The sequence below is a fragment of the Hakea prostrata genome, chromosome 5 (assembly GCF_041222555.1).
Source record: "Hakea prostrata isolate BN-2017 chromosome 5, UWA_Hpros_2, whole genome shotgun sequence".
NCBI classification, from domain to species: domain Eukaryota; kingdom Viridiplantae; phylum Streptophyta; class Magnoliopsida; order Proteales; family Proteaceae; genus Hakea; species Hakea prostrata.
Window position 1 is genome coordinate 5,553,701 of NC_142604.1, and position 12,746 is coordinate 5,566,446.

General features: G+C 37.7%; 2 protein-coding genes across 2 annotated transcripts; both read right to left on the reverse strand.

Moving 5' to 3' along the window:
• Positions 1-32: 32 nt before the first annotated feature.
• On the reverse strand, positions 33-3,681 carry LOC149014627 (BTB/POZ domain-containing protein SR1IP1-like). Its single transcript, XM_089156462.1, is given in 6 exon segments — positions 33-1,064; positions 1,516-1,668; positions 1,670-2,053; positions 2,129-2,743; positions 2,971-3,040; positions 3,176-3,681. Coding segments are annotated over 6 exon segments (1,785 nt in total). The 5' UTR covers positions 3,229-3,681; the 3' UTR covers positions 33-554.
• Positions 3,682-4,583: 902 nt separating this feature from the next.
• On the reverse strand, positions 4,584-11,966 carry LOC149014628 (uncharacterized). The gene is made up of 4 exons (XM_089156440.1): positions 11,582-11,966; positions 7,883-8,111; positions 5,766-5,890; positions 4,584-5,398 (listed from the first exon to the last, which is right to left on the reverse strand). The coding sequence occupies exons 1-4, from the start codon at positions 11,909-11,911 to the stop codon at positions 5,315-5,317; spliced, it is 768 nt and encodes a 255-aa protein (XP_089012566.1). The 5' UTR covers positions 11,912-11,966; the 3' UTR covers positions 4,584-5,314.
• Positions 11,967-12,746: the final 780 nt, after the last annotated feature.

The following is a 12,746-nucleotide window of genomic DNA, read 5'->3' on the forward strand; positions in this document are numbered from 1 at the left end:
CCCCCCCCCCCCAAACCAAAAAAAAAAAGAAAAAATCTCTCAAGCAGCCAGACTTGTGCATCCTCTTGTTTCTCAGCAGATAATATAGAATTTAAAAGTTGAAGTAACATTAACCTGATTCATAATTTGTTTAAGTTGAATTCGGAGATTGCTTGCCTCTATTAATTTCATACAAGTCAAAGGTAATGTGGATGTTATGCTTACCAAAATACAGCATAATCATCTGAGTATAAGAACACAAATCAGAAGTACAGGGAACCCTTGTGGTATTATGAAACAGAATTTGCTGCTGTTAACATTTAGGGTTTGTAGTAGCACAAGACCACAGATATCAGAAGTTCCTAGTGTCAAATACATATGGAGAAAGCACTCCAAGTAACAAGTTTTCTCCTTTGTCATCAGATTGAAATTTCTTACAGTTTGAAGAAAAGCAGTGATAAATCTACAAAATATTTGCTTGACTGACCAAGCAGAAGGCCACTAATCCATTAAGCCTTGAAAGAGAGTGAGTGATAGTGTACTTGATATATAAGGCACAGAAGTAGATGCATGTCTTAGGAAATGGAGTGTCGTCTATCTCTGCTTGGCTTTGTCCGACATTTGGAATCAGGAGGTTTAAAAGGATAAAGACGACCAAGTTTTCTTGATATTGAGTCAATAAATGACCTTCGAGGCAGTGGTAGTTTATCAGAAGATGGAATGCCCGTCGGTTGATTGTTTGTGGCTGATTTCTCAACTTCTTTTAACCGCACTTGCATCCTCACCAACTCTGTTTTCAGGTCCTTATTTTCTTGTCTTAAGGTTGAGAGTTCATCTGGTGCTTGCTGGTAATCTGTGACATACAAATTTAACTTTCGGGGAAGGGCAGGAGATTCTCCACCCAAGCCACTGCCATTCATGACATCTCGAAGGCGTTGTTGCTCATAGTACAGAACTTGAACCACAATCTGAACAGGGAGCCGATCATTCTGAGCCGCATGAGCACAGGCCTCCCGTGATAGCTTCTGGCAGTCCATCAAGCTGCAGACTTTCTTCCTCTCCATTTCACTTAAAGTAGGATGAGCCTGCATATTTGACAATAAAAGCTTATAAGAAAAGCTTCCTCACAGAATTCTTCTTACATTTGTTCCAACAAAAGGCAATTCATATTCTTAGGAATAATGTCACACCAAAAACATATATTCCAGAACTACTGACATGAGTAGCATAACTAAAACTTATATTGAAGCTATGGCAATGCCTAGGGAGTCCTGGGAAGGAACTATCCTCCAAGAAGATAACTGGGAGAAAACAAGCAACTGTGAAGGAAAAGATAAGTTGCAGGACTCAATGGGGAACAGTAATACATTAGGTAATTTTACGAAGATATATGTATTAAATGGCAAAAACTGACTTGCATTACACTTATTCTAGAAGCATGGATCCTCCCAATAACTAGGACTTAAAAGCCTATATAAATAGTGAATATATAAGATGTGCACAAAAAATGGGGAAATTTGACACAAGAGATTGAACCTTCAAATAGATATCTATGGCTCTATACATGCCATCTTCTGTTATCCTTGCCTGTTCTGGAATCAACTCAGCAAGACTGACAAACCTCAAAACAGATAAGTTGGAATCTGACGCTATTTCAGCAAGATAGCCCTCCATTAACTTTGCTACACGACTCCATGTCACTGGCAGAAGATGTGTAGTCATCATCCACATTATAACATGAGTGGATGCCATCCATTTCAGATTCTAAGTAATTCATCATGATCCGCTGCACTGTGTCTACATCAAACAATGTATCTCCAGTGAAGGAGAGGGATGGTATCAGGAGATCATCCAGCACTGTCTGACCAAGCTGCAATCCAATCCTCTTTTCTAAGTCTAGCTTGCAAGCAACTGTTGTCTTGAGATATATTGCTGCACGTAACAGCATGGAGAGAAAGCTAACAGACATTACATTCTTCCCCCTAGGCAATAAACTTACAATTGTCTCCAGAACAACCCTCTTCTCATGTTCCTGCTTTGGCCCAATTCTTTTTTTGCCCTTTCCAAATATTTCCTGCATCAAGCTTTTAAGTTAGATAACTAGACACATCAAAAGAAGCATTTCAAGTGTTAAAGAGTGATTTCTCACCAAACCTCGGAGAGATTTCTGTGCATAAAGCATGAGTACTGGACCAAGTGCATACTTTGGAAAGCCTCTAGCTAACATTGCCGTAAGAGCACGTTGAAAGATATCGATCCTGAGAACAGTTAGGTCTTCAGCCCACCAATCCTCAATTGGTCTAGGGTGAGTAACAGATGAAGAGTTAATGCTCCAATGTCTATTTTCAACCCTTCCAGGCAGACTGAATTCGCTATCTTTGCAGGCCATATAAGCCAAAGCATCTATGCATCGGCTGACCAATTCTACCTTCTCTGCCATAGGAAGAAGGTTTTCAGACTTGTGTAAAACAGAAATAGCCCCTGCAAGGCTCTTTAATGCCACTTCATTTAAGTAATCCTCTGTTTTACGTATTAGGTTCCCTATAGCGTAGTTCTCTGACATCTCAAGGTACTCTGCCACACATCTCAGCATCGCAATGTTCTCTATACTTAACTCGAAATTTATTCCATAGCAGAATTTTGCTGCTAGTTCAAAAGCTTCTGCCCCACCTGGAACATTAGGGATTTCAATGAGAGATGCATTGGACTCACTAGCTTCTGATACTGTTTTCCTTATGTATCCACACTTTGAGACCAGCGGGAACTGCAATTGAAGTTACCAGGTATCATCAGATTGGATTAAAAAATCATGATGTAAATTCACAATCCAAGAAAAGAGGATGGCTTTTACTATCACTGGGTTCAACTAAGTGATACTTAATCATGGAAAGCTATCTTCTGACTAATATGACTTATGATTTCTTCTTTCTTTGCATGCTGAAGCTATGGAATACTTGATATATAGAGGAAAATGAAGTGTGTTAGAAGTACCTTGTGCAGTGTGAAAGATACTCCACCTGCATGAACTGTGACATCACTAGGTATGTCTCGGGAGAAAATCCTGTTGAATCAAAAAGAAAAATAAAATCATCCAAAATTACACGTTAAGATCTGATTCTTCTACCGTAATGTTGAACACTCTTTGTTTCGAAAGAGAATATGATTTTCAAACATCAATAAAGAAACAAAGAGAGACCATTCACTAGTTCTTTTCATAGCATCGGAGAGATCTTTCATATTCACAGACATGTTTAACAGTAGTCGGTGCAGCTTCCTACTGAGATGCAGACTTGCATAGGATGGTAGCAACAACAAAGAACAACTCTTGTTCTTGTATTTTCTGTTTTTTCATGGAGCACTGAGATTGAAGCTATGCAACCCATACTAAAAGAAATTTGCATGAGTGAAAGCAAGCATATTACAGGCTCCACACCATTTTTGTTTGGTTCCAAGGTCCTACTTCTACAGGAGAAAGAATTATGGGCAATAGAAAAGCAATTAATAACTACCAATCCATCTTTCCAGGAGTGGTAGCTAACTGCAGATGTTCTCATGGAACAGGAAATATTCCTATCCACACCACCACAAACCCTCAAGGCCTCATCCTGGCTCCTTCCCCTGATTCCTATATCTAGAGATTTAGAGGTAATTGTAACTCCAGGTATTCTATGGTTCGCATAGAACACCTATACATGAAAGATAAGGACTTAGTCATGCTGACGGCCATGGACACACACTCTCTCTCTCCACTAATGGATAGTGTGGCCCTTTGGCAGATAATTGAAAGAATCAATTTTTTTTGTTTTTTCTTGGTAAAAAGAGTTCCAACATTTGGATAATATGAATGAATCTATATCTTCTAATCGTCTGAATAAAGGTTTGTAATCCTTTCATATTTTTCCACCATAAGTATTCTGACTAGTAAAGGAACCAAACTCTGAATGAATAGTGCTTATAGAATTTTATTTTTTTTGGTACAAAGGCGCTTTGTATATACAGGGATAGGGATATTACATATGACGTGCTTATAGAATTATAAACGTATCCTCAGAAGGATCATCAACTGGCTTCATTACTTATTTTATTTTGGACGGTTGTGATTTGCTCATCCCTCCACCCAATTTATTACGGCGAGCAAAAACAGTTTCAATGACCCTAATGTATGATTTGGTGAGCAAAAAATAACCTATGATACCATCAAAGAATTGGTTTGTTGGCAATGCCCAACGCCTCCTGAAGAAGTTAGGTTGGCATATGGAACTTTTAACGGCAAATCTAACACATAAGCATCTTGAAAATCAACGGATACCCAAAATTTTAACCAAATAAGAAAAAGGAAATAAATGAATTGGGAGATACACAATGCGAATACTTTATAATTTCTTTTTTTTTTTTTTGGTTGTGGTGGCCGCGCGCCCCGCCGCCCCCCCCCTCCCCCCCCAAAAAAATTTAAAAAATAATAAAAAAAAAGCCTACCGAGTGATGACTTTGACCGTCTTGGCTACTTTATAATTTCGCCTGCTGGGGGGGATCAATTGGGAATATCTTTGGCAAACATATCAGGAATTTGTCCTCGGATGTTGCAAGATCTGGAACTAGTGATCTCTGAGGCCATACATACATATATGTCTCAGACCCTCAGCCACACCTAAAACTCCACGCGATCAATTGTAAACTAAAATGCATTAGCTATTCATTCCTGAAATGCAACTCTGTTTTACGGTTTTACTGGAGCTGCAATAAATTAGACTTTGTCAGTCTCATTCCTACACCTATGTAGGAAAATCAGAATCTATCAAGACATGGAAGCAATAATTTCCTAAAGAAAATTCAGCCTAAAGAACTAGGAATCTCCAGCATAGAACTGTACAACTATTTGAAATGGCAACCCTATTTAGCAGCAAGTAACAATTCCTGTTCTTTTTACCGGAAAATAAATAAATAAATAACAATTCTTGTTCTAACTGTTGTATAATACCAAAGACGTGTCTAAGCATTTCAAAAAAAGGTATAAAGAATAACTGCCCCTCAGAACCAACATGTTACCCCTTTTGTGAAAAACCCAAAAAATAACAATTTTATGAATCCTGTGAAAATGTTCTAGCTGTTGTTCTGAATCGTTATCTGGGAGTAATGCTCATGCTTGGCCTTATCAGCTCTCTTAAGTGATAATCGCAGTCAGACATGCCTTCTGCCATTCAGGAAGCCCTGCAGTCTCTGGAAAACTTTCAACTTCTACGGTGGCATCAGCAGATAAGATATCTAGTCAATTCTACGGTGCTCTGGATCACATGATTGCTCATGCAAAAAAAATGAAAGGAACATTGCTCGCATGCTACTCCGCCTTTACTGTCCCTAAGCTTGCCATGTATGTCATGTATATGGTCCACAGAAATGCAAATGAGTTGCTTATCAACGGCTGCAAAAATGAAGGGAAACAACAAAGCTCAAAAACACAATTTTCAAAAGCATAGATATGATAATATCATACCATGATAAGTATTATGTGTCAGTAGATGCAACAACACATGATGCACTAGCATGACATGAATTAGATCTCAAAATAGATGTCACCTAAACGTGTTTGAGCATTAAGGAACTCTACTATCATTAAAATCCCTTCGTCCAGAAACCTATATCTAACAGTGATACAAGAAAGAAGCAAGGTCCACAGAGTCAAACTGAAGGACAGAAGAATTTTCTTAGAAACCTATTCAGTTGATAAGTCATTTCTTCATTGTTCTTAGCTCAAGTTAACATGCAAACAAAAGGATTTCCAAAAATACCTGTAGGTAAACGGGAATGAATTTGAAAGTAATAAAATCACAAACAGGCCAGTACACGGCACCACTTTTCATTGTAGGAAGCAGGTCTCGCTTCAATCTGGCAATAATTTCATCAGCAGTTTCACCTGCACTCGGTAGAAATGGCAAAGACTTAGTAATAGTTATATCCAATTTATCAAACATTAATTTTAGTTATGCCACACAACCGACGAAGCATGAGTGCAGGCCTCCAACACATATTATTTAAGAGGTATCCTTCTTAAAACTATCGATGGCCTATTTTGATCAGCATGTCAAAAAGTGATCAACACCCAACAAAAATTAAGGAAAAGTCACTTCCTATGAATAAGGCTTGTCAACTTGCAAAAAATCACCTTCATGTATGCATGTAGTCTGACCAATCTTTTCTGAAAAAATCAATGTTTATGAAGATGTTCAAGGATAAAACCATAGGCAACACCCATAAGAAAAAGAAGAGGTAACAGTTGTATTCCTACACTTAATAGTTCAATGGATCATTCACATCATTTGTCTCAAAATCTCGGGAAGGTTCTAAAGTCTGAACTTCCAACTACAAAACAAGCTCACCTCAAACCCATACTTCTGCCTGAAAACATTATATACACACACACACACCACTCACAAAACTTTTCTTGAACAGCGATCGAAAAAGAAGAAACTTTGCCTTGTCACTCTTATTCAGATGAAAGAGTAACGTGACAGACTGACCATTGAATGTCGGGAAAATGGACTTAGATTGCCAATATTTAAATTTCAGACTTAAATTTCAGACTCAAAAGAATCGATCATTTGCATTCCCATATAAGTCCATGCATATGATGCATACTTTTGGTAATCCTGAACTTTCTAATAGTATGTTTTACCATATGGCAAGCTCTGTTTCAACCTCTTACCAAAAAAACAACTCTGGTTCAACTGAAGCTAGACATGTGAACAGGGTATCTTCAGGTCTGTCCACAAAACTTCTGGCCCACCTGAGTTTCACAAAGCTAAAAGGGCATCATGCGAATTTCACTCTTCAAGCACAACCACGCAGAAAAACCCTCCCATTCATATTCATATTTGATCCCCGTTATCAATATTTTCCTTCAAAGTTTCCTGAATATACATTATTGGGGAGAAACAGGCATTCCCCTTTAATTCCAGTACCTTTGAAATGAGTTAAGTAACAGAGGGAAATATGTGTAGTTGAAGGAATAAGGAAGAGAGGAACTTCTTTTTTAGCTTTTAAATGTCTGTCACAGCGGGAAGAAGGGAAAGGGAAGGCTAGGGAGATGAGATGGAGGGGGTTTCTGTTGTTACCAGATGACAGTAAGGATTGAAAAGGAGAATGATTGAATCAGAGACATTGACAGGAAGGGATTCAGATCTAATACCGAATTGGTGGAGGGCTTGGGGATTGTGTGTGTGAGAGAGAGAGGAAAGAGGGGGGGGGGGGGAGATGAATATTGGCAAGCAGGACACAGCCTACTCGATCCACAACTCAGCATTCCCTTCTATTCAATCTATCTCCAACAACGGGCTTATCTTTTAATCGTACTGGATTTCCAGAAATTTAGTACGATTAAAAGATACGTATCTCCCTCCATCGTAATATATCAACCAGGGTTTATCAAGATAAAAGGGAAAATAGAGATCTCAGCTGAAATTGTAGAAGAACCATAGTCTATCAGTTTGGTGATCTCAACAAAACTGGACTCCTGAAATCTAGTACGATTAAAAGAAAAGAATGAGTTAGAAGGATCTTTTGGACATCTCATTACATTACAGGTACAGATGCTAGGAAAAAAATACTAAGTCTCTCTCCATTGTAATATACCAATCCAACACAATTATTGGTAAACTAATTGATCTGCCATCTATCAAAACTATCAAAACTCTTCTCAAGTAAAGAATCTTGGACAAATACAGAATAAATATGTTTTAAGAAAACTCACCCCCTCCTTGTGTAAATGAACCCATCAGGATAAAAAAAAAATTAGGCAAAGCACATGAAAATTATTGTAAAACAGTCAAAACATACAATCAACAACATTGCATGGACACAATATTTGAAGCATTTTTCTTAGTAAAGAATGATTAATTATTCTGTATACCTTGTAGAGCTGCGTTCACGGAGAAAAAAAAAGCAGACATGCAAGGTCCAAAGACAGCCTGCCCCAGGAAGATTTTCTTAAAGGTAGTGACCATATCGCGCCTTGGTAGGACTTTGGACACAAAGTTGAACCAGAAATGAAGTGAAGGTCCTACAACTATCATCCCATAAGCAGCCATGCGTAAAGTCCTTATTGGATCAAAAGATTCTGAAGCTTCCTGAGTAATTTTCTGATGAGTTTTTTTAAACCGTCAGCACTCAATGACATAAAATGGAAAAGAAATTATTGAACAGAAGCAAACACATTAAAAGGGTAGAAGAGAATAACAATAAAATTAGGCACAGTCCAACAATTTTTATGAACAAATTGTAACCTACTCTTATTTTTCATGATTTAATGACTGGGTCAAGTGCACCCAGCTTGGCAGCTTGAATAAGGCTGGCTTAGTTGAGTTATTGACCACTTAGGCCAAGCACAAGGAAAATTTCTAATATTTCATCTATATGTTTGAAGATCCCCAATAAAACACTTCTTCAAATACCCTTCAATTGAACAATCCTTACCTTTCCTTCCGCACCTAATTTTTTTAAATGCCAAGATTATCCCTCAGTGGTGCATTTTCACTATCTTCCCACTTCATATAATTAATTAATTCTAAGAGTAACCATTTAATGTATATATATTGCATTCCGATGTCCACATGGCCATCCCCAATCTAACAAGGTATGATATTTGATGCATGTGATGCAGTTTTAACCAAATATTAGATTAAAGCTTCTATCTGCATATTAACTTACCCTTTCTACCAAAATAAAATATTTAATTTACCCCAAGTACCTACTAGAATAATTTGATGCCTTAATTAATCCACTAATTGGTTGAGAAATTTAGATGAATATTTCCCATATGATTTGAGGTTCCCATTTTGGAGTTACGATAAAATATAGGAAAAATAAATACCATAACATTAAATATAGCCTACACAGTTTGATCATCTCAATATGTACTTAGGATGTAGTTTTAATGGTTGTTTCAACAACAAGGACAGCAACCCGGGAAAGACGAAGAGTCACCCCACGAAGGGGGAGGGGACCGAGTCAAAGCCGCCCAAAACCGCGAAAAGTGGGCCCCAACCAAACAATATCCCACAAATGAAGTTGAGTATTGCCCGGCCGCCGGCCCTTAGTTAATCTGGGCTTTTTATCGAAGCCATGGGCAATGGAGAGGTGAAAGTTTGTTTCAATGGAAGAAATTAGTAAAAGTTGTTTCAAATGGGAACTTAAAGTCCAGGGGATAGACAGAAAATTTGCTTTTTCAAATTTTACCCAAGTCAAGGGGACTGACAGAAATTCCACCTATTCAAAATTTGCTTACCAGAACTCATCTAGAAATCAATTTTGAACATTGGCATTTGTCAAGACTGCATATTTTGAGCACTAGAAGGAGATGGTAGACAAACATCCCAAAGACCTAAGAAAGAAATAAGGATACAGAAGAAAACAGATAAAAAATTAATAAATATTCAAGGAATGTGTCCCAAGTAAATGGACAAAACAAAAAGATCTGGTAAATTTGGACACCTCTATCGCCACCAAGCTCTTTTTTTAATTGAGTATTGAGTGGTTTATGGGGTTATCTAGTGTTTGCTTTCTCTCTCCCCACCCCCAGTTTTGCCTTTTGCTTATGGTCTCACCATCTGTTGGTTGATTGAGTGCAATAACTACTAGAAGGCCAAGGGGGTTGTTTCACTAAGGAAGTAGCTTCACATTACACCATAAGGAGTATGACTACGGCCTTAAAGAGAGTGCCTTCTGGCATGGCTCAGCCCAATGAAGTGTTCTTGTATCAAGGTCTTCTACTATATTGTTACTTCATTCAAGATTTAACAGGTTGAGATTAATTCTATATTCTGAATTTAATTGCTACACCTTCCAACTAAACAAATATCTGTTTGGAACCATAGTATATATGGACGGACCCCTCCCCCCCCCCTTTTTGGAAGACTACAAAACTTTAGTACATGTGTGCCTGTACAGATAGATTTAAGTAGGCTCCGTTACCAAATTCATTCAGACTTCAAACCTCAAAACCTAATGCATAACATAAGCAAATTAGAGTCTTGACAGATGAAAGTTGTAAGCATCAAGGAACAAGAGGTTTCCTTACAGGCATGAGATAAGCAGGAAGTTTAACCCAACTGGAAATAAATTAGAAATAATAAGATCTTGCATTTTTATACCAAATGAATGTTGTCTTCTGCTGGTACACAAATTATCAGTGCATGTTTTCTTGCTTAAACAACACCTTGGATTAACTAGTTTACCCTTAACAGCTTATCAATAGATCCACTACAGGAAGTAATGGTTGCAGTAAGTGGGATGATTTTGGCGTCAAGAGAATCAAGAACATTTTCCAAATTTCAATGAGCAAGCTCAAACCAGCTCTGGCCAACAGAAAGATACCTCTTAGAAAAAATAAGGAACTTCGAAAGGTTCAACACAAGAAAATGAACAAACATGTTTTAGTCTGACATGGATTTGTTGTGTAAAGTAAACTTTCTATATTAAATTTGATAGTCCAATTCCAATAAGGGACAACAACAGCCCATATATATCATTAAGTTAGAATCAAAGATTTCGCAAGATAGCACATGCTATTGTGGTTATAAACAAAATATCAGTCCCACATCTCACCAAGAAAGCTTTGATGAAATTGAATAGAATAGCATCCATACCATAAGAGACAAAAACTTCATGCAACCTAACATCTACTTGGAAAAACATATATACTTGATTGCCAGGTGGAATTCAAGGCCACTTTTGTAATTAAAAACTCAACTGAACTCCATGCAACTGAAAAGATATCAGAAGCTAGAATGCATTCTCTGCTCTGTATGTGATACCATAAAAAGAGGTTTGACCTGAGAACATAAACCATACGACAAAAAAAACAGAACACATATAGTGATGCTCTTTGGAATATTCATTTACGCCTGCCATTAATGAAAGCCCGAGTAATCACACAAAGTTATGCTGTTTCAGTGATCAAGAACAGGTCTTGGAAACTCTGGTCATATCCCCTCTTAAAAGATACATTAAACCAGATTTCTTCCTCTTGAAAATGAACAAATCCGGTATGGTAAAGAAGTTCTCAATAATTGCGTGACATAAACAACAAACACAGATGACTGTGATGATGATGACGACAATAACACGCTCCATTAACTACAGTCGTGCCAATTCTGCCCAATTACATGAGATTCCCATTTCATTTTGTCTCATTCCCCCCCCCCTCCCTTCGTTTCTCCTATACTAGGAGTTGGTTACACTGGCAATAGGACTCTTCTTCAGGAAACCAACTATTTAGGCTCGCCACTCACATCTTAGAAGAAGAAACTGAGGCAAGAAGCACTGGACTATACTGAATGTTAGGAGCAGAAACGAAAGAAGTGTCGGCTAATAATAGAATTTCCAAGATTCAAAGTGCGCGCCTCCATAATTCTTATCTTTTAAAATCGAAGTTCCACAGTTTTCATTTGTTCTTCTGTCTTGATTTCTATTGCATTTTATATTTTTCTCACCCAAGAAGTCCCGCTCGCGCAATGAACAAATCAAATCAAAATCACCACTCAACTGCGAAAGAATCTTTCTACCAGACTTAAATGAAAGACAATTAATGAGAACAAAAACTAGGGTTTACCTGAGAGGTCAAGTCGGCAGCCGTATAGATAAGACCAGAGGTAATGCTTTTGGTGAGGACAGGACGACGTTGAAGCATGTCCAAGTACCAGTTCACGAAGCCCATCTTCGAGGAAGAAGACGAGAATGAGGAAGCACAGAGAGGCGAACTAATTCCAGATTCTTTGAACTTCCTGAAGAGAACAGGCGATCGGGCGAAAGCTCTCGATTGTTGCTTTGCCACAGTTGGTACAGGTTCAGTTAAAATATAGAAATCAAGAACTGAGCGTTTCTCGAGTAGCAGACGGAGGCAGGCTTTGCCGCCATGTCTCACGACTCTCCTGCTGCTCATTTGTTTCTACTTTTGGTGTATTGGGCCTTCCTGTAAACGTGGAGAATGTTCAATGAGGAAGAAGAAGAGAAGGGGAAACAACAGAGTCGATGCGCTCTTTTATATTCCGATTTTTTTTTTTTTTTTTTTTTAATGTACTCGTTGAAGTGGCAAAATGTTTCCAACTTTGACATCTGCTGCTCGGGTTTCTTACATGCACACCGGCCAAGTATAGGTGTCCCTGTAATTTCATGACACGTGGTGCTACAATTTCTCTAAAAGCTTTTACTTCAACAATGAATGCGTCCGGTTCAGACCGGATCCAAAAATGCAGAACTGGAACCGAATTCAAGAGTGAATTGTTTGTATCTACTAAGCAATTAAGAGTTAGGCTTTTAAAATAGGCTAACCTTTCCAATTCGAACTGTTATATGTCTTGTTCATTTCGGTGGTTGTCCTGTCATTTTCACTGGTCTCCATATTTAAGCCATCAAATGTAAGGGTGTAAATGGACTGAATTTGGATTAGCATATCCGCATCTTATTATATTCGAACGAATTCGGATAATATCCTATCAGTTTTTGGCGAATTTTGTCGGATTCGGATGATAATCAGATAGTTATTTTCTTAAGTAGATTCTTCTAAATTGGCATAAATACAGATTGAATACAAGTTATCGAATGACTGTTTACATCTTTACTATTTTATTTGTGAGGGCTAGATTTGAAATTTAAGAATTTAGCAATTTTGGTAACTATTTTAGTAGAAAATCTAGAAAATAAGAATAATAAATATAAATAAGTAACTTAATCGGATAATTTTATTGGAAGGATAATAATCGGTAAGAAAGGGGTAT